The 22,295-nt window shown below is 37.0% G+C and overlaps 1 protein-coding gene across 4 annotated transcripts; it reads left to right on the top strand.

The window, feature by feature from the left end:
- Positions 1-18,214: 18,214 nt before the first annotated feature.
- Positions 18,215-20,985, top strand: LOC104212941 (probable xyloglucan endotransglucosylase/hydrolase protein 23). 4 transcript variants are annotated; one of them, XM_070174373.1, is made up of 3 exons: positions 18,215-18,690; positions 18,808-18,941; positions 20,452-20,985. In XM_070174373.1, the coding sequence occupies exons 1-3, from the start codon at positions 18,439-18,441 to the stop codon at positions 20,843-20,845; spliced, it is 780 nt and encodes a 259-aa protein (XP_070030474.1). In that variant the 5' UTR covers positions 18,215-18,438; the 3' UTR covers positions 20,846-20,985. The 4 variants fall into 4 exon arrangements, 2 of the variants coding, with proteins under 2 accessions (XP_070030474.1, XP_009760620.1); XM_009762318.2 differs by having other exon boundaries at positions 18,217-18,690; positions 18,808-19,001; XR_011407547.1 differs by having other exon boundaries at positions 18,521-18,658; positions 18,808-19,044; positions 20,452-20,582.
- Positions 20,986-22,295: the final 1,310 nt, after the last annotated feature.

The following is a 22,295-nucleotide window of genomic DNA, read 5'->3' as shown; positions in this document are numbered from 1 at the left end:
GTTAAATAGTGGCCCATCCGTATTTAGTTTAAAAGAATTAATTTGTGGAGGTATCCATCTGAGATGTATTGGGACTCTATTAACATATCTGTGTGATGATGCTGCCATGTACGCATATTCAATAGCCCGATTTAGAATCTTATGTGAATTAGGGTTTTCAAGCTTATGTTCATATAAATTCTTATTGAGAGCAGTCCAAATATTCCATAAGCTAATTGTTAAAAAAGTGTGTGTGTTTAATTTATGTGGAAATTGGATGCCTTTATAGTTAATCAGAGTATGAAGCAGTGTTTTGGAGCGCTTGTGAGAGACCGTTTGTTAATCAGGTCGCGCAGGCCTAGAAAGTCCCAAAACTATTTCGCATGAGAGCATTTAAGGAAGATGTTGTTTGTTATTTCTTGAGGATCATGACAAATTTTGCAACTTGGTATTGTAGATATTCCTATATGATTAAGGTGGTGAAGTGTTGGTAATCTATCATGGCGAAGTAGCTAGAGAAATGTTTTAAGTTTTGGTTGAATCGGTAGTTTCCAGATCTAAGTAAACTCATTAGTGTTTAACCAAAAATCTGAGTCTTTGGTCAAAGCTAAAAAGAAATTCGGGTTACTGATAATCAGGAGACAAAAATAAAATACTTTTGAGAACGATGGTAAAGAAGCAAATAGATGTATATTTCAATAAATTCTCAATAGTATTCCGTGTCCTTACAAATGATGATACTTCTTCCTTTTATAGATAATTCTAGGTAAAGGAATGAAGCCTCAGCTTTAATGATATAATCATGAGTAATAAATGATATTAAATAAGCCGTTATACAATCATTCCTATTAAATACCGATTTCATAACGTATCAAGTATTTAATAATGAATTTGGACTCCTTTCTGTCACCAGATCTTTGCTTTCAATGCCTTCTATCCGTTGGCTGTAGATAATTTAAATTGGTACGAGACTCGTATCTATACGTTGTCTCGTGCCTATTTAAATTCTTCTTCCCGTGGCTGTTTCCATCCGTGCCTCTTAGTCAATTGCTGCGCTTTGACCATTTAACTAATCCACGTGTCATGCCACATCATCTTTTAATATAAACTCAGTTTTTTCCCAATACAGATAGTCCCCCCACTTTCCATTTTTTTATCAATTAAATAATTGGGAAGTGGATCTTCATGTAAAAGGCATTTTTACCACAATTAATGCTCATGACAGTACTAACGTCTCATCAGTCTTTTCCATTTAATGTTCTGCCCATGTATCATTTTCTAATTGATTCCACTATTTATACTCTTTTTCGAGACTTCTTCACTCTCACTATTTACGAAGTGATAGCTGCCTTTATTATAGGCTTTTCATCATTACACTTAAAAAGTTGACGGTTCCCATTTTACACATAACTTTGTCCTCCTTTGTCTTCTTCACAAATCTTCAGCACATACTTCCTTCTTAACAATGTCTTCTTCAAACCCTAACCGTAAAAAAGTTCCAATTCTAGATCAATTCCCCAACGCCCCTGTTAGACACAGAAGAGGCGGAGGAGGTAGGCTTCGAACAGGGTTAGAATCTACGCGAGGCGGCTCCTCTGGTTCTTCTTCAAGGAGTTCTATCCCAAAAGCCCCTTCTTCTAAGAGTAGGGAAATTCTTGATCCTTCTCAAGAACCCTCAGTTGATGATATAGTTCCCGGCGATTTGTCTTTTGAAAGTGACAAAATGTCTCTTCAAAAACAAATTAAAAATTTAGAAAGAGCCGATACTTACCCAACAATAGTAACCGAACTTACAATCCCCACCATAAGAAGAGATTGTAACTGGAAGGATAGTCTCCGAATGTCAATTCCTTCCCCAAATCAAAGAATTTCCTCTTTTAGAAGTGGGTATTCTTCTGTTTACACTTACCCCTTCACTTTAGGTTTCAATCCTCCGATTGACCCAGTTATTCTCGATTTTTGTCGTTTCTTTACAATTTGTTTGGCCCAAATCGGTCCATTGGTGTGGAGAACAGTGGCTTGTTTGAGATATTTATCTTCCAAGGCCAATGTCAATTTCACCTTTTCTCACCTCATTCATCTATACCATCCTAACTTAATACGCCATGGGGTTTTTACCTTAACTGCAAGGAGCAAAAAAGTTTTGGTAAATCCTGAGGATGACAAAGATCGTGGATGGTATATCCGTTACGTTGCTGTCCGTACAGTGGACTTGATTGGCGAAACAAATATTCCCTTCCCTGAGAAGTGGAATTTTGAACGTAGGTTTCCTTTTATTTACCGTACCTACTTTTGAGAATTTCAAAAGAAAGTTGTTTTTTAATCTCGTCCCTTCTTGGTTTTTTGTAGCAACCATGGGAGATGTGGAACCTATTCCCAACTTTCGTGGTTGGGTAGACTCACTTTTGAAGATTGCTTCTAGGGAGCAGAGAACTTGGAAATCAATTTCTTCCTTACATGGCTGGAAAGTCAAAACACATGGTATCTCCCCTTTTATATGATTTTTTTTACATGTTAAGCGCTTTTTCCTCAACCTTAATCATGTATATCCATCCTTTAATCAGGATTTGGCATTAGAGGAATGACGGCTGAAGTAGCTATGGCCATTCGCATGTCTGCGAATGCTGCTCTTGATTTGGATAAGGCTCGAGCCTTGCTGCCTAAAAGGAAAGCTACAAAGGAAAGTTCTGAAGAAGAAGAGGAGAGTACCTCCCTAATTACCAGGCCGAGGGTCAGGAGACGAATAATCATTGATGATGAAATTGAAAACACTCCTGCTCGTACCTCCGCCACCGAGCCTGTTTTGATTCAATCTGATGAGGACACCAAACCAAGAGATAATGATGAATCAATTCAGCATCTTTTTGACAGTGGTTTCGGGAGTGGCGAGCTCGGCCCTATTTTTGATGAAGCTCCTCTTTCCTCATTTGTTCATATTTCCTCCATTCCTCTGCCAGTCGTAAGTATTTCGTTACCAGTTTTGACGACTTCCGTTCTTTTGCCAGTCTCTACCGCTCCTATATCCGTTCCCTTGGCTGTTTCTACCGCACCTGCTTCCGCTCCTGTGTTGGTTTCTACATTTTTTCCTTCCATTCCTTCCACTGCTCCTCTTCCCTCTATTCATCATACAGAGACAGGTTCTAGCAGTGGAAGTAGGACTATGAGAAGTGTTACTTTGGAGGTTCCTGCCAATCATAGCCTCTTGAGGAAGACCGGCAGAGCCGATGTTTGGCTCGAACCTCTAATTGGAGATATCGAGAAGAAGAAGATGGAGAGCCATAGCTGCTTAACTCTGATGAATGACGTAGTTCATTCTACTTTGAAGGTTATTTTTACCAACAAGTTTTTTTTTTAAATTATCTTCAATCTCTCATTTCCATGACTTACCTCTGTAGGCTAACCTTATTGGCACGGAATTAATGGGAAGAATTTCCCTACTGGAAAGAAGAGCTCGTGAGTCTGAAAAGACTATCCACGAGGCCGAAGAAATAGCTAGGGGAGGCCAGCTTGAAGCAACCAATTGGAAGGAGCAGTTCGAGAATGCTCAACGGACCATAGAGGAGTTGCAAGAAGATAAAAATCTCCTGGAGCAGCAAAACCGTGGTTTAACTTCTGAACTGGCAACTGTCAAAGCCTCTTCAAGCCAATTGAAAAGAGACAAAGAGCTTTTGGAATGCTCTTTGTCAGAACAATTATCCAGGGCTAGTGAAGAAGTTAGAGAGCTGAAGGCACTTTTGGCTAGGAAGGAAGAATATGCAGGAGAGTTAGTGCAAAGCTTGACTCAAGCTCAGGCTGACTTACAGACTTCTTCTGACGAGATTCATGCCTTGAAGAGTTCTCATGCTTCTCTTGAAGCTTCCCTTGATTCCCATTTAGCTGAATATCAAATCTTAAAAAACGATCTTGCTATGTGGGAAAAGGAATATGGACTTCTAGAGGAAAATTTTAACATAGAAGTGAGTTGGGCTTTCCTGAAATCTCGTCGTGATGCTTTGACGGAAGCTGCTCAAGAAGGTTTTGACTTGCAGTCTGAACTGGCCAAAGTCATAGATACCATAGAGAAAAGCCAACAGTCTGCTGATACTCCTTCTCCTGCACTTGAAGTTCCTGGAACAGAAGAACTTTTAAATGAAGAAGTGAATACTGCAGCAATTGGGATTACAATTCCTGCTTCAGCTGAAAATGTTGCAATTCCAGCTTCAGAGGGTGAAACTTCTATGACCCAGTCTGTGGAAGTTGAAGCTTCCGTGACTCTTGTTTCCCTCATTGATCCTAACATCTCAAGCTCTGCTGAAATCGTTCCTGTTGCTGCTTCTTCAGAAGTTGCCACCGTGCCTGTGGCTGAAAGTGAAATTAATATTGCAACTTCTGATGTGCTAACCCCTTCAATTGGATGATGGTTTTATCCCTTAGTTTTTAAGGGATTTTTTGGTGAAAGTCCCCAGTTATCATAATGGGGCACTTGTATAAACTTTTATTGACTAAGTTTCTACTTAGTCTTTTTAATTATATTAAGAAGTTTTGTTAGTACTGCAATGTGTTCTATTCTTGCCTTTACCTTACTTATTTAGGACTTATAGAATAGTTTAGCATTTTTATCCTTTGAAAATGCTTTATGATTCTTCTCATGACTTATTAACATGAGGCTTATAAAAGAGGGCCCTTTTATTTTATCGACACTTAATGAAGAAGACGTCTCAACTTCATAATGGTGTTATAATACGATGAAAGAAATAGGAAAACACACGTTTTGTATGAAACAACTTTGGCAAGTTTTTATTCATAAACTTTTAACAAGTGTTTGACTGTTACATGTATTACAATACATCTACAACTTTCTCGTAACTGTTTTTCTTGTAACAGATTTGTAAATAACATAAAATAAACAAGGTTTTTCTTCATAACCTGTTTCAGTACATAGTCATGACCCTATCTTTACATGTTAAGAAGGGTTTGAGAGGTGACTTTGTTTATGAGTTTGAGAGATGACTCTGTTGTTCTCATGAATGCTGAAGACTTCGTAACTTTTTCTCAACACTTGCTTCTTTGTGGCCGATTTTTGTTCGATACTCGTATCTGTTTCTTTCTCTACACATATCTGTGTATAATATGTAGTCCCCCAAGTATTTGAGCGGTGAAGTATGAAGCCTCGAGCACTTGTTTATTTCTTTTACTTTGGCCCTTTTCCTGAAACAGAAAGATATACGGGACTCGACGGTGCGATTATAGATGAAGACTGCCTAACTCGTGTGTATTTCCATCAGATTAATTGTAACCCTGGGCTAGGAATTTAAGAATACTCCATTTTGCCTTGCAGGTTGTGACTCATCATTTGGCACGAGTTAGGATATTTTGCCTAGCATCTAAAATCGTTAGTAAAATATTAATAAACCAAGAGAGAAATTTTAACATGATGATACCTGACCGTAGGTACTTTCTTAAAAGTAATATCTTTTTAAGTGGACAACATTCCAATGTGAGGGTAAAACTTTACCATCCATTGTTTCCAACTGGTATGCTCCTTTTCCCGCAATGCCACGGACTTTGTATGGTCCATCCCATGTTGGACTTAGCTTTCCTGAGTTAGCAGCTTTTGCAGATTGGAACACCTTTTTAAGCACGAAGTCCCCAATTTTGAAAAATCTGAGGCGTGCTTTCCTATTGTAATATCGTTCTATTACTTGCTTTTGTGCTGCCATTCTTATCAAAGCAGCTTCTCTTCTTCCTTCAAGTAAATCTAGGCTAACCCGCATCTCTTCATTATTAGATTCCTCCGTTGCCTGATCGTATCGTGTGCTTGGCTCACCTATTTCAACTGGAATTAAGGCTTCCGTACCATAAACCATCGAAAATGGTGTTTCTCCAGTGCCTGTTTTGGTCGTTGTACGATAAGCCCATAGTACTCCAGGTAACACCTCAGGCCAATTACCTTTTGAATCTTGTAACCTCTTTTTCAAGTTATTAATAATAACTTTGTTAGTTGATTCTGCTTGTCCATTCCCCACTGGATGATATGGCGTAGACGTTATTCTTTTGATCTGCCAACTTCGAAGAAATTCTGTAACTTGTGCTCCAATAAATTGTGGTCCATTGTCACACACGATCTCCTTTGGTACTCCAAAGCGGCATATTATATTTCGCCATATGAAGTCTTTAACTTCTTTTTCTCGTACCTGTTTAAATGCCCCTGCTTCTACCCATTTAGTGAAATAATCTGTAAGTACAAGTAGAAATTTTACCTGACCTTTTGCTTGTGGAAGTGGACCTACGATATCCATTCCCCATTTCATAAAGGGCCAAGGGGCTAAAACAGGATGTAGTAACTCAGCTGGTCTGTGCATATTATTGTCGTACCTTTGACATTTATCACATTTGGACACGAAACTGGTTGCCTCTTCTTCCATCTTAGGCCAATAATATCCTGTGCGAATTAACGTTCTTACCAGTGACCGTCCTCCTGCGTGATTCCCACAATGTCCTTCATGCACTTCTCTCATGACATATTCGGTTTGAGAGGGACCGAGACACCTTGCTAGTGGTCCGCCGAACATCTTTCAATAAAGATTACCTTGATATAAACAATATCGTGCAGCTTTTTTGCGAAGCGCGTAAGCCTTTCCTTTGTCATTAGGCACGGTTCCGTGCTGTAAAAAGGCAACAATTTCATTTCTCCAATCCCATGTTAGATGATTAAAATTTACCTCGTTTTTATCAGGTTCAAGAACGGAATGAAATAGATGTATGACTGAAGCATCTGTATTGTTTGCCACGTCTGCTGCGGATGCAAGGTTTGCTAAAGCATCTGCCTCTACATTCTCATCTCTTGGGATCTGCACTACTTTCCAAGTTTGGAATTGCTTTATTAACTCCCGTACCTTTGCGAGGTATTCTTGCATTCGTGACTCTCTGGCTGTATAAGTCCCCAGCATCTGATTAACCACGAGTTGAGAATCACTCTTGATTATAATCTGTGTTATGCCGAGTTCTCGTGCCAATTCTAAACCTGCAATTACAGCCTCATACTCTGCTTCATTGTTAGTTATAGAATGACATTTTATAGCCTGTCTAATGGTCTCACCCGCAGGTGGTATGGGGACTATTCCTAAGCCTGCCCCTTTTACATTAGATGAACCGTCAGTGTATAAAACCCAAGTCCCCGGGTTCGCACCATTAAAAACTAATAATTCTTTTTCTGCTTCTAAATGCATCCCCTGGCTAAAATCAGCCACGAAATCAGCTAGTACTTGAGACTTTATAGCGGTCCTGGGTTGATAAATAACTTCATACTCACTTAGTTCTATAGCCCATTTTGCTAATCTTCCTGAAAGTTCGTGTTTATGCAAAATATTTCGAAGTGGAAAAGCAGTAACTACTACAATGGGATGACATTGAAAATAAGGTCTTAACTTTCTAGATGCCATGATCAAAGCTAATGCTAATTTTTCTAGCTGTGGGTATCGTGTCTCAGCTTCCAATAAGGACTTACTTACATAATAAATAGGAGATTGTTTACCTTGGTCCTCGTGGACTAAAACAGCACTTACTGCGACTTCAGATACGGCCAGATAAATGAGAAGTTTTTCCCCTATCTTCGGTTTTGCCAACAACGGTGGTTTTGACAAATAAGCTTTCAAATTTCTAAGAGCTTGTTGACAATCTTCATTCCATTCAAAATGATCTTGCTTTTTAAGTGCAGAGAAAAACTTAAAACACCTTTCCGAGGATTTGGAAATAAATCTCCCCAAAGCTGCAATTCTTCCCGTTAATCTTTGTACTTCCTTTTTATTAGTAAGTATATCCGGGATTTCTTCTATTGCTTTGATCTGAGAAGGATTCACTTCAATACCACGATTAGAAACAAGAAAACCCAAAAACTTACCTGATGCAACTCCAAATGCACATTTTTCTGGGTTGAGTTTCATATTAAATTTTCGCAAAATTTCAAAAGTAACAGATAGATGAGAAATATGATCATGAGATTGCTGGGTTTTGACGAGCATATCGTCTATATATACCTCCATCATTTTCCCTAAATGTTCTTGGAACATTTTGGTGACCAACCTTTGATAGGTTGCCCCAGCATTTTTGAGGCCAAAGGGCATTACTTTATAACAGTAAGTCCCCCTGTATGTGATGAAAGAAGTTTTTTCTTCATCACCAGGATCCATTTTAATCTAATTATATCCTGAGTATGCATCTAAAAAACTTAAAAGTTCATGACCTGCGGTTGCATCAATTAGTTGATCTATATGCGGTAAGGGAAAGGAATCTTTTGGACAAGCTTTATTTAAATCGGTATAATCTACACAAACACGCCACTTACCATTTTTCTTGGGTACGACCACCGTATTAGCTAACCAAGTAGGATATTTTACCTCACGGATTGATCCGATTTTTAATAACTTTTGGACTTCCTCCTGAATCACCTGGTTCTTGAAAGCACCTTGTTTCCGTTTCTTTTGCTTTATTGGTGCGAAAGAGGGGTCCTCATTGAGTTTGTGAGTTACCACATTTGATGGAATACCTGTCATGTCAGCGTGGGACCAAGCAAAGCAGTCTAAGTTAGCTTTTAAAAATTCGATTATCATACCTCGCATGTTCGTGCTTAAATTGGCCCCGACATAAACCTTCCGTTCAGGCCATTGATCAAATAACATCACTGCCTCAAGCTCTTCAATTGTCGTTTTGATGCTTTCATTTTCTTCAGGTTCTTGAATTGTGTCAGGTCTTGAGTCCAAATCCGTCTTTTCCTGTTCAGTTGAAGTTTGATCTTTTTTACCTTCAACTGTTTCCTGTAATTGCTACTTTTCTTTATTCTCGGCGCTCGTACTTGTTACAGTGTTGACACTTTTAGCCATCTGCTGATCCCCACGAATTTGGCAAATTCCCCATGGTGATAGGAATTTAATAACCTGATGTAGAGTTGATGGGACAGCGTCCATATCGTGTATCCATGGTCTCCCCATGATCATATTGTAGGCCATTTCCATATCAACTACCTGAAATTTAGTTTCCTTCACAACACCCATAGCAAAAGTTGTTAGAAATACCTCACCTTTTGTTACTACACTTGAATTGTCAAAGCCTGACAAGGTGTGCGCCTTGGGTATCATTTTGTCTTCAGCTTGCATTTCTCGTAGTACCCTTAGTAATATAATGTTTACAGAACTCCCTGGATCAATCAAAACTCGTTTTACATTAGTATCATGTACAAGTAAAGATATTACCAGTGCGTCATTATGTGGAGTTGTTACTCCTTCGGTATCTGCGTCATCGAATGAAATACTTTCATTTTCAAGGACCTGCCGCACCCGTTTCCCGTGTGTAATTGTTACCTTAGAAACCTTGTTGGAGGCTGTATAGGTTACGCCGTGAATGTCCTCTCCCCGCCTTATGACATTCACTGTCCTTTTGGGTGAAGGAGGTTGTGGTGGCTCTTGTCTGTTTTTCATATAAGCTTGTTTTCCTTTCTCACTAAATAACTCAGTGAGGTACCCTTGCTTTAATAAATGATCCACTTCACTCTGCAGGAATCTGCATTCTGAAGTTTTGTGCCCGTGATCGTTGTGAAATTCGCACCAATGATCCGGATTGCGTCTACTTGGATTTGACCGCATCTCTTTTGGCCACCGTACCTTATCTCCCATGCTTCTTAAAACAGCTACGAGCTCGGAGGTAGAGACATTAAAATTATATCCACCGAATCGTGCCTTTAAACTCCTGTCATCATCTCGTGATTCTTGTCTGTTCCGATCATTCCTGAACTTTGAAGAAGAGCCAGAATCCTGGTTCCTTGATTTTTTATCATATTGCTGGCTATCTTGTTTCGACCGTGGGTCCTTTCCTGCGGGTCCCATATATGGATCGTACCTGTTTTTACCTAATCTTTTTTCGGTTTCTGACCTTCGGGTACCGCCCCTTTCTTCATGATGGAGCTTAGGTACGGTATCTTCTTCGATTCGCAGCTTCGTGCTATACCTGTTGTAAACATCATTCCATGTGGTTGCAGGAAATTCTCTAAGACTTTCTTTGAGTCGTCTCGTGGCTTCAGAACTTTTGTCATTTAAATTACTTGCAAAAGCTATAGCAGCCCAATTGTCAGGCACACGAGGTAGAGTCATTCTTTCACGCTGGAATCTATCAACGAAGTTTCTAAGCAACTCTGAATCCCCTTGTTTGATTTTGAAAATATCTTCCATCCTTTTCTCAACCTTTTGTGCTCCCGAATGTGCTTTAATAAAAGAATCTGCAAGCTCAGCAAAAGAATTAATAGAATTTTCAGATAAAAGAGAATACCAGGTTAATGCACCCTTGGTGAGTGTTTCTCCAAATTTCTTGACCAATACTGATTCAATTTCTTGTTTGGTCAAGTCGTTGCCTTTTACGCCGGTTGTAAATGCAGTTACGTGGTCACGTGGGTTTGTAGTACTATCATATTTCGGGATGTCAGGCATTTTGAACTTTTTCGGAATTGAAAGGGGAGCAGCACTAGGCTTCCATGGTTGTTGTGAGTATTTGTCCATGTCTACTCCTTTTATTACAGGTGGAAATCCAGGGATTTGTTCAATACGCTCATTTTGTTCCTTAAGCTGTTTTTGCAAGGTTAGTACTAAATTTTGCAAATATGAATTATTTAAATTACCTGGTCCCCCTTCTTGTGGTTTACTGGGGGTTGCTCCATTTCCAGAATTATCAAGACCAGAACGGGGGTTCTCCAATGTATTATTATTAGGAGTTGGTGTAGGTGGCGCAGCAGGCAATCGACTAACAAGTGCCTGAAGAGCTTTGCCGACCTGTGCATCAATTAGCTTTTGCAAAGCTTCAGTTGTAACTCCTTCAAAATGTTCAGATTGCTCTTGTTGATCAGCACGGGATTCAGTAACAGGAGTGCCTTCACGAGATTGACGTGGTGAATTTAGAGGAGAGGGAACCACGTTATCTTGATTTTGATGTATTTGATTCTCATGGTTTCCCAATGTGTTATTACTATTGTTGTCGGCGTTGTTGTTTGACATGGTGACGCCAATAGATAAGATATAGCTTAAAAGGAAAGATTATCAGATTCCCGGTAACGGAACCAATTTGTTTAACCAAAAATCTGAGTCTTTGGTCAAAGCTAAAAAGAAATTCGGGTTACTGATAATCAGGAGACAAAAATAAAATACTTTTGAGAACGATGGTAAAGAAGCAAATAGATGTATATTTCAATAAATTCTCAATAGTATTCCGTGTCCTTACAAATGATGATACTTCTTCCTTTTATAGATAATTCTAGGTAAAGGAATGAAGCCTCAGCTTTAATGATATAATCATGAGTAATAAATGATATTAAATAAGCCGTTATACAATCATTCCTATTAAATACCGATTTCATAACGTATCAAGTATTTAATAATGAATTTGGACTCCTTTCTGTCACCAGATCTTTGCTTTCAATGCCTTCTATCCGTTGGCTGTAGATAATTTAAATTGGTACGAGACTCGTATCTATACGTCATCTCATGCCTATTTAAATTCTTCTTCCCGTGGCTGTTTCCATCCGTGCCTCTTAGTCAATTGCTGCGCTTTGACCATTTAACTAATCCACGTGTCATGCCACATTATCTTTTAATATAAACTCAGTTTTTTCCCAATACAATTAGGTGTTTGTCGGGAATACGAAATATTCTCGTTAAAATAGCACGGTATGGCCAGTTTTTAGGACTGGTCATTCAAAAATAGTCACCGTTTACGAAGTCAATGAAAAATAGCCACTATTTTGCTGCAATAGAGATCGGTCCCGCATAATATACGGGAGTTCGGTGCATCTGTGTACGAACTCCAGCATATTATGCTGGACCGATATACTTTGCTGACTCCTGCATAATATACGGGAGACTGGAGCACCGGTGCTCCAAACTCCAGTATATTATACTGGACATTTATACTTACTGGAACTCCAGTATATTATGCTGGAGTTCTAGTGTAGTTATGCTGGAACTCCAACATATTATGCTGGAGTTCCAACATAGTTATCCTGGAACTCCAGTATAATATACGGGCGTATTTTCCGGGCTTTGAATAGTGTTTTCGCTCAAATTTATCTTTACATGAAAAGTGAATAAATTTCGATTACTTTTAAAACTGAGCTATTTTTGAATGACCAGTTGTAAATCTGGCTATTTTTAAATTTCTCCCAATATTCTCAGTAAGTACGTTGTACATAGTTTTTACTGTGAATTGACCATTATTAGTAAGACCCCATGTTAGCTTGTCTTGTTATGGAGTATATAAGGAGATGTATTCTTTATTAGAAAGCTTTTTTATTTCCTCATACATTTCAAAATAGAAAGTGGACCAGTTCCATCCATTGTTTCTGAGAAGAGTCGAAACAGTAAGAGTGTCATGGGACTGAGGTAGAGGTCCTGTGAACAAAGATCTCAAAGTTGTTCCTGTATTAATCCATGGGTCATTCCACGGATTAATGTAGTTTCTCGTTCCTACTTTCCACTTAATACCTCGTTGACAATGATTCCAATCCTTTAAAATATTACGCCAAGTTGACGAACCATGTCAAATATTTTTTTGAGGGAGGTATTTATTTAAGAGAGTCCTTGCCCAAAGAGATTGTGGATTTTGAAAAATCCTCCAAGCAAGGCTTGCTAGCAAGGCAAAGTTCTTTGCTCTAAGATTCTGTATGTTTAATCCCCCTCCCATCAAGGGAGTTGTAATTTGTTCAAATTAATGAGGTGTAATTTTTTCCAATTAATGAGTGGTTCCCCAGAGGAAATTCCTTTGGTAGCGCTCTATTTTGTTTATGATATTTGTTGGTATGTGAATGTATTGCATAATATGGTTCGGAAGAGTATTTAGCATTGACTTAATGAGAGTAGTTCGTCCTGCCATAGATAAGAAATTAGTTTTTCATCCTGCTAGTCGACCCTTAAAGTTATCAAGAATAAATTGGAAGTCACTATTACGATGTATGTTAGTAAATATTAGGTAACCTAAATATTTCCCAAAAGACTGTCCTTCCTTCATGGAAAAGGATTGAAGTATAAAGCTCCTTCCTTCATGTAACTAGTTTTGCGTTTCATCTTATTAAAGTATGTAACTAGTTTTGTCTTTCATCTTATTAAAGTGTGATATAATTTCCTGAACTATTATGGCGTTATCAGAAGCTCTCTTACCCGGCTGGAAACTAGTTTGTGTAGGTCCTATAATTTTTGGTAGAATAGGCTTTAATCTATTAGCAATTATTTTAGTAATCAATTTGTAGATAGTATTACACAAACATATAGGCCTAGGGATCATTGGTGATTGCAAAGGGAGTTACTCGTGGTATGTTGTACAAGACAAATGCAGAAATATGCCGAGGTGAATTGAACGCGGCATAAAATGAGATTTCTGTAGATTTGTGGCACAATAGAATGGGTCATATGAGCGAGAAGAGATTGCAGATTCTTGTCAAGAAATCACTTATCTCTTTTGCCAAAGGTACAACAGTAAAACCTTGTGACTACTGATTATTTGGTAAGCGACATAGAGTCTCATTTCAGACATCGTCTGAAAGAAAATTGAATATGCTTGATTTAGTATATTCTGTTGTTTGTTGTCCAATGGAAATTGAATTGATGGGTGGTAACAAATATTTTTTACTTTTATTGATGATGCTTCACGTAAATTGTGTGTTTATGTCTTGAAACCAAAGATCAGGTGTTTCAAATTTTCCAGAAGTTTCATGCTCTGGTGGAAAGGGAGACGGGTCGAAAGCTAAAGCGTCTCCGAAGTGACAATGGAGGTGAGTACACTTCAAGGGAATTTGAAGAGTACTGTTCAAGTCATGGGATCAGACATGAAAAGACAGTTCCTAGAACCCTACAGCACAATGGTGTCACCGAGAGGATGAACCGCACCATTGTTGAGAAGGTGAGAAGCATGCTCATAATGGCTAAACTGCCTAAGTCATTCTGGGGTGAAGCAATTAAGACAGCCTGTTACCTGATCAATAGGAGTCCATTAATTCCATTGGAGTTTGACATCCCAGAGAGAGTTTGGACTAACAAAGAGGAGTCATACTCACATCTAAAGGTGTTCGATTGTAGAGCTTTTGCACATGTACCAAAGGAGCAGAGAACAAAGTTGGATGATAGATTCGTTCCTTGCATATTCATCGGATACGGAGATGAAGAGTTCGGGTGCAGATTGTAAGATCCTGTAAAGAAGAAGGTCATTAGAAGCTGAGATGTAATATTCCGAGAAAGTAAAGTTGGAGCTGTAGATGATCAGTTAGAGAAGACAAAGAATGGTATAATCACTAACCTTGTTACCATTCCTTATTCTTCTAACTATCCCACAAGTGCAGAATGTACGACCGACGAGGTTGTCGAGCAGGGAGAGAAACCCCGTGAGGTTATTAAGTAGGGGGAGCAACTTGATGATGATGTCGAGCAAGTGGAGTATCCCACTCAGGAAGAAGAACAACCTCAACCTCTGAGTAGATCAAAGAGGCCAAGGGTAGAGTCATGCAGGTACCCTTCCATGGAGTATGTCCTCATCAGTGATGAGGGGGAGCCAGAAAGTATTAAGGAGGTGTTGTCCCATCGATAAAAGAACCAGTGGATGAAAGCTATGCAAGAAGAGATTGAATCTCTACAGAAAAATGGCACGTACAAGCAGGTTGAACTTCCAAAGGGTAAAAGACCACTCAAATGTAAATAGGTCTTTAAACTCAAGAAAGATGGAAATGGCAAGCTGGTTAGATACAAAGCTCGATTGGTGGTTAAAGGCTTTGAACAGAAGAAAGGTATTGATTTTGATGAAAGTTTCTCACCTGCTGTTAAAATGACTTCTATTCGTACAATCTTGAGCTTAGCAGCTAGCCTAGATCTTGAAGTGGAGCAGTTGGATGTGAAAACAACATTTTTTCATGGAGATTTGGAAGAGGAGATTTATATGGAGCAACCAGAAGGATTTGAAGTAGCTGAAATGAAACACATGGTGTGCAAACTGAATAAGAATCTTTATGGGTTGAAGCAGGCATCAAGGCAGTGGTACAAGAAGTTTGACTCATTCATGAAAATTCAAACTTACATAAAGACATATTCTAATCTATGTGTATACTTCAAAAGATTTTCTGATAACAACTTTATTATATTATTGTTGTATGTGGATGACATGTTGATTTTAGGGCAAGATAAAGAGCTGATTGCAAAGTTGAAGGGAGAATTATCTAAGTCCTTTGACATGAAGGACTTAAGCCCATCACAACAAATTCTGGGAATAAAGATTGTTCGAGAGCGAACAAGCAGAAAGTTGTGGCTGTCTCAGAAGAAGTACATTGAACGTGTACTAGAACGCTTCAACATGAAGAATACTATTCCAGTTAGCACACCTCTTGCTAGTCATTTGAAGTTGATCAAGAAGATGTGTCCTACAACAATGGAGGAGAAAGGAAACATGGCAAGAGTTCCTTATTCTTCAGCAGTTGTAAGCTTGATATATGCAATGGTATGCACCAGACCTGATATTGTTCATGCAGTTGGTGTTGTTAGTAGGTTCCTTGAAAATCATGGAAAAGAACATTGGGAAGCAATCAAGTGGATACTCAGGTACCTACGAGGTACTGTAGGAGATTGCTTGTGTTTTGAAGGATCTGATCCAATCTTGAAGGGCTACACAGATATTGATATGGCAGGTGATCTTGATAATCATAAATCTACTACCGGATACTTGTTCACATTTTCAGGGGGAGCTATATCATGGCAGTCGAAGTTGCAGAAGTGTATCGCACTCTCTACAACTGAAGAAGAGTATATTGCCGCTACTGAAGCTGGCAAGGAGATGGTATGGCTGAAACGGTTTCTTCAAGAACTTGGATTGCCCCAGAAGGAATATATAGTCTATTGCGACAGTCAAAGTGCAATAAACTTGAGCAAAAACACAATGTATCATGCAAGGACGAAGCATATCGACGTGAGATATCACTGGATTCGAGAAAAGATAGAGAATGGATCTATGCAGGTTAAGAAGATCCATACAAGCGAGAATCCTTTGGATATGCTGACCAAGGTGGTACCAAGAGACAAGTTCGAGCTATGTAAAGAACTTGTTAGCATGCACTCAAACTAGAACCCCGGTGTTACCCTCTTCAGGTGAATGAGACTAGAGGGGGAGTTTGTGGGGTCCATCCCATTTGTAATAGGCATGTGCCTATGATTACTTTGGCCCCAAGTTTGGAAATGAATGGAGGAGAATTGAAGCTCCTCCTGTAGCATTCTTGGAGGCTACGTATTTTCTCCTATAAAAGGAGCGCTCTTTCACTTCTTTCAAACACACCAACAAAGAGAGAAAGAAAGAGTACGGCATCACAGATAGGGTATAAGAAAATAGTCTGTGAGGAAAATAGGGAGTGTGAGCGATATTGTAGTGAGGTGGAATATCAAAAGAGGGTTATTTCTTTTGAGTGTTATAGTGGTCTTTGTAGTATTTTACTCGGGTCTACAAAGTGTAAAATTCCTTACTATAGTGATATCAGTTGCTCCTCTCGGGGTCGTGGTTTTGTCCCTTATTCATAAAGGTTTTTCACGTAAAAATCTTGGTATCATTGTCACTCTTTTATTCTTGTTGATTACCATATCTCACTGCCATATTATTATTCCGCTTTTATTACCGTGAATATTATTACCGTGGGGATTTATTCCCAACACTATGAACCTGTTGTATAGCAATTACAATTAAATCGAGCATCCGCTTGGTGTGAGGTTGTCACCAATTTGTGGTTAAATTATTCCAGTATCATATAATTACTTAGCCAATTAGGGAGGAAAACGATAAGATCAAGAGAAAAAAATCTTATTTATTTTTCTTCCACAAAAAATGACATATATTTTCTTCTCGTTTTAATAAAAATTAGAAAAAAAGTCCTAAATTGATGTAAATGGAATCTTCTAAAGAGTTCAAATTTGTTGAGTATTTACTAAATAATTGTGGACATCAGACAGCTGTGGAAGGGGAAGGTCTGCCAGCCAGCTAATTCTCCCTACACACTCATCCCCTATATGGGAAAAATACTAAACACAACATTTTTATGGTTCCATACATGCAACAGAAAATTGGTTACTATCAACATTATAGCAATATTAGCTGTCTAAATGGTCCCATTCCCTTTATTTCTCCAAATCCCAGTCAACTTAAAATATCTACTTAACTCATAAGCGTGCGTTCTTCCTAACCACTTCAACCATCCAATATTTTCTTTTAATGTCCATTCGAAAGTTTTGCAGAGTGGTGCCAAAATGGTTAAACTTAAAAGTGAACAGTTTAACCACACATATTATTTACTAAAAAATTTGTTGGATAATGAATTTTTTAATACGGGTCAAATATAGATAAAAACCATATTATTTATTTAAAAAATGAATAACCAATAAGTAACAAATGGATAACCAATGGGTCTAATTTTGACATTTATAAAGTTTCAAATTAGGAGTTCCTCAAGTTAGAGAAACTAAGAATTCTCCCAAAAATAATCATATGCAAGAAGTCATGGATAATATGCTTACTCATATTATCCGCCGATTAACCCCTTTTTATCCGTATTAAATATGAGTTGGGTCGGATAATTTATCCATTTTTCCATTACCCATTTTGACCCAAACCATATTCGACTCGACCCGCCCGTTTTTCACTCTTTTGCATAATGTACACATGTATTCATACAAATTTTCCTATGTTGTCACGTAAGTAGTATCTAAAATTTTAAATTGATAAATGGCGAGTCGCTTGTAATAATTGTATCATAATGAGTAAAAGATAATGATGACACGCGGTTCAATCAAGCTCATCTTTTTAATGTTGATAGATAAGTAACTCGTGCGTGGAGATAAGATCTGAATAGCAAGATGTCAACCTCAATCCTTAATGTAAAGCTTCATTAAACATTAACAAATTGATTCTAGTTGGATATGAAAAATTATCAACATGGATGTCGCTTGTAAAGGTCTTTATTGAAATGCTTATCATATATTGAAATCAAGAAACAATAAAATATGATTCGTTATGTAGTAATCTCTACTTATTTTTTATCCTTGAAACTAGCAGAAAGAGCTTTGTTGAATGAGTAATTCAATCTTGGTTTAAACAAATAATTTAAGTTATATATACTACGGATAAAAATATGTTTACTATAGTGTAATGAGCGCGTGGATTTTAACCGGAGTTACATAATATAAGTTCTCTTAGAAAAAAAAACGTAGTAGTTCTCTTGCCGCAGGGGCCAAATTCAAACATACAAAAGGAAACCAAACCCACGCCCAAACCAGTCCCCACCTCGTATATCTCTCAGTCTCAGTCCCTACAACTATATAAAGGCTAATTACGTCGACCATGCAATTCAAAAACACAAAATACTTCCTTGAAACATATTAACAAGCAACACTGGCTTTGAAATCTCGAATCAATATATTAATATTTTACACCATGATGAAATCTTTCTTGTTTCAGATGATGTTTTTGGTGGTGGCTTTTGCTGGAAATTTCAACCAAAATTTTGATATTACATGGGGTGATGGCCGAGCTAAAATACTCGAAAACGGACAACTTCTTACCCTTTCCCTTGATAAAACCTCTGGCTCTGGTTTCCGATCCAAAAATCAGTATTTGTTTGGAAAGATTGATTTGAAAATCAAACTTGTCCCTGGTAATTCTGCTGGCACCGTTACTACATATTATGTTAGTCCTTTTTTACTATGGAGCAACTATTGTTAAATGGTTATTTTTTGATATTTTATTGATTGAATATGGTATGTTTTACTTATGTTGAGTTTTAATGGTGTGAAAAAAATGCAGTTATCTTCAATAGGATCAAGTCATGACGAGATTGATTTCGAGTTTCTTGGGAATCTAAGTGGAGATCCCTATATTCTTCACACAAATGTATTCACACAAGGGAAGGGAAATAGAGAGCAGCAGTTTTATCTTTGGTTCGACCCTACTAAGTACTTTCATACTTATTCTATTCTTTGGAATCCTCAGAGCATCATGTAAACGTCTCTCTCTCTCACACACACGTACTCCGTTGATTACGTACGTGTATATGTTTTTGACATGTTTACTTAGTTGTGGTATTTATTTTGTTACCTTTCTTAAATTGTTAATAGTCAATAGACTTATGGTTGTTAATAATCAAAGATTTCACGTAATTCTGAGTGATTAGACGTTCTTTCTTTCGCCTAAAAAAACTTACCTTTCTTGATTATTCAAAATTAAACAAATAAATTATTTTGAATGATTTTTTTGGGATTCAACGGTTGCTGCATAAGTTAAATAAATTTTTAGCTTTAAGTGATTTCAGAATAATAAATCTTTGGAATTAATGCACTTAAAGCACAATGAAAGTAGTGGCGTAGCCATCCTAGGCAAAGGGTGGCCAAGCGCACACCCTTCCTCGAAAAATTCTATTGTTTATATAAGTTAAATACTACTCCCTCCGGTTCACAATAAATGACCATTTTGCTTTTTCATTTTGGTTCAAAATAAGTGTCTAGTTATGTAATCAAGAAATAATTCAATTTGTTTTTACAAAATAACCCCTATGTACATATCCCTAAAAAGTTTTCTTACTCCTCACATTAAATGTTTAATTAGGGGTAGTTTAGTCATAGTAGGTATTTTTGTATAGAATTTAGTATTTTCTTAATGGGCGTGCTAAAAGCAAATTGGTCACTTATTGTGAACCGGAGGGAGTATAGTACTTTATATGGTTATATGTTATATATTGGACACCCTTAAACAATTGAGTGAGGCGGTCCAGTAGTCCAAGTTGTTCAAAGTGACGTGTTGTTCCCGGGTTCAAAATTTTGCTCATTTTGTTTGCCAAAATTAAACGGAGACCACCATATGCGGTCTATTTGATTCTTTCAATCTAAAAAATTTCCTAATACTAACTCGTAAAACTTAAAATTTGTGTAAAAATAAACAACTAATCTTAAAAGTAATTTTTAACTAAAAGATATTCTTAATTATTTATAAGTCAAGCTCCACAAACATTTCTTCAATAAAAGCTCCTTACATACTACTAGCCCTCTCGACTGTCTTTTTTCTTTGGTTTTATGCTTACTTTTATTAGTGAAATTTCTAATGTTGTTTTTTTGTTATTTTAATTTGATTTATAAAACTATAGTTCTATGAAAAAGGCTTTTTTTTTTTATTGTTTAGCTAAATATTGCTTAGTTTGACATAAAAAAATTTGTACACCAATCGGTTATCCTATTTAACTTATGGTTAAGATATGTATCACTTTTTGTTTCATTTAATTTTCACAAATACTGTGTGCCATTTAAATTTAAAAAAATAAATTAAAAGTGTCCTTTAGGTCCCCAGTTACATTATTATAAAAGAAATTACTTTAAGTATTTTTTTTTCCTTCAATTTCTATCATATATGATGATTACTAATTACTATTCTTTTTCCTAATTTATTAAAATAAATCAGCTTTTCAGTAGATGGGACACCAATTAGGCAATTCAAGAATTTAGAAGCAAGTGGGATACCTTATCCAAAGAACCAACCAATGTGGATATACTCAAGCTTATGGAATGCAGATGATTGGGCAACAAGAGGAGGATTAGTTAAGACTGATTGGAGCAAAGCCCCATTTATAGCTTCTTACAGAAATTACAATGCCCAAGCTTGTGTATGGTCTTCAACTTCTTCTTCTTCCTGCAGCCCCAACAACTCCACAGAAAATTCTTGGCTAAGTGAATCCTTGGATAACACAGGCCAATCTAAGATTAAATGGGTGCAAAATAATTACATGATTTATAATTATTGCACTGATACTAAACGCTTCCCTCAAGGATTTCCTCCTGAATGTTCTCTCAATTAGTGCGAGTAAATTTATATGTTTAAGTGTTAAAACTGTTTTTTTTTTCTTTAGGTTTGCATTGTAATAAAATGTAGGGTTCCAGCTGAGTATAGAATTATTTGATTTGATTTGAGCAATAAGAAAGAGAATTTTCATCTGTACTTGCTGTCTTTTTTTGTTTTTCAACAATTCCCATTTGTTTGGTATTACCGTCAGACTTCTCTATAACATCATCCATATATAACAACACTTCACTATAAAAGTCAAGTTTTTTCGGAACCAATTTTCATGTTATGTTAGATGTTCTCTATAACGGCACTTCGCTATTGTCACACCTCTTTTCTACACCCCTCCAAAAGATAATGTGTGTTATGGATTGTGGGTTAAAGAGTTTTTTCCAATTAAAGTGACAAATTTGAAATAGAGATTATTTTGTTATTCAGAGTCGCCACTTGGAATTGATTTTTGGGTGTTCCAAGTCACCTTTTATTTGATCCCTATTCAAAAGAAAGTTTGACTCTTTTATTATTGATCTGTGAAAACAAAGTCCGGGTAAGGAATTCTATTAACCGGGGAGAAGGTGTAAGGCATTCCCCGAGTCCCGTGGTTCTAGCACGGTCGCTTTATTGACTATATTTGGCTTATACTATTTTTTGGATAACTTGTGTTTTATTGGTTCTCATCTTTTACCTATGTCCGCTTTATTGCTTGATTAAAATTATGAAGAAAAAAAGTTATCTTGAAATAAGTTACGCGTTCTAATACTTATTTTGTTACATATCACAATTATGCCACGGAGACCATACACATAGCCATGATATTTAATTATTTAAATCGCGCCTAAATAAACTAGCGCACTTGAAGTATTTTCCTAAACTAATTTAAGATTATTGTAAGGCCAAAAGTTATGGAATTGTTTGTGAAAGAAGTGTATGATTTTAGATATTTGAATAAATAAATTATCATATACCAATACCCTACATCCCAACAATTGAAGCCTAAACTTATTAGTGTCCAAATCTTCCAAACTTTTAGCAAGTTTAAATACTATATTTTCAGAAACATGATTAAACATATAACATTTAAGGATTGATTTACATTATTATTTATAAAGTTTAAATATAAATAAATAAAATCACATAAAATAAGATAAAAAAAGAGAGGGAAGAATAAACTTTTAATGCAAGATTTCCAATTAAATGAGTCTCCAAGAATATGTACAATAACTCAGATGAACACCGAACAAGCATAAGCAAAGATGATCATCAAAGCCGGTGAACATAGCTCCAACGGAATCCTCGACCTCGACTGTTAACACCATTCTTTGGCGTGTAAAAGGGGATGTTTTGAAGTATTTTTTGTTGGATTTTGGGGTGTTGAATTGCTGAAAATTTTCGAAAGAAAGAGGAAGAAAGAATAACACGAGTAGAAATTGTCGTAGCGTAGAAGAAAAAAAAAATTATTTCTCTCA

The sequence above is a fragment of the Nicotiana sylvestris genome, chromosome 5 (genome assembly GCF_000393655.2).
Source record: "Nicotiana sylvestris chromosome 5, ASM39365v2, whole genome shotgun sequence".
Classification (NCBI taxonomy): domain Eukaryota; kingdom Viridiplantae; phylum Streptophyta; class Magnoliopsida; order Solanales; family Solanaceae; genus Nicotiana; species Nicotiana sylvestris.
The sequence above is the reverse complement of the archived record's forward strand: the minus strand, read 5'-3'. Positions and strand labels throughout refer to the sequence as shown.

Bases quoted from the DNA above. Each gene is read 5' to 3' on its own strand.
- LOC104212941 (XM_009762318.2), top strand. From the start codon at position 18,439: ATGATGAAATCTTTCTTGTTTCAGATGATGTTTTTGGTGGTGGCTTTT. The intron at 18,691-18,807 runs GTTAGTCCTTTT...AAAAAAATGCAG, and splicing joins GCACCGTTACTACATATTAT to TTATCTTCAATAGGATCAAG. The intron at 19,002-20,451 runs GTAAACGTCTCT...AAAATAAATCAG, and splicing joins TGGAATCCTCAGAGCATCAT to CTTTTCAGTAGATGGGACAC.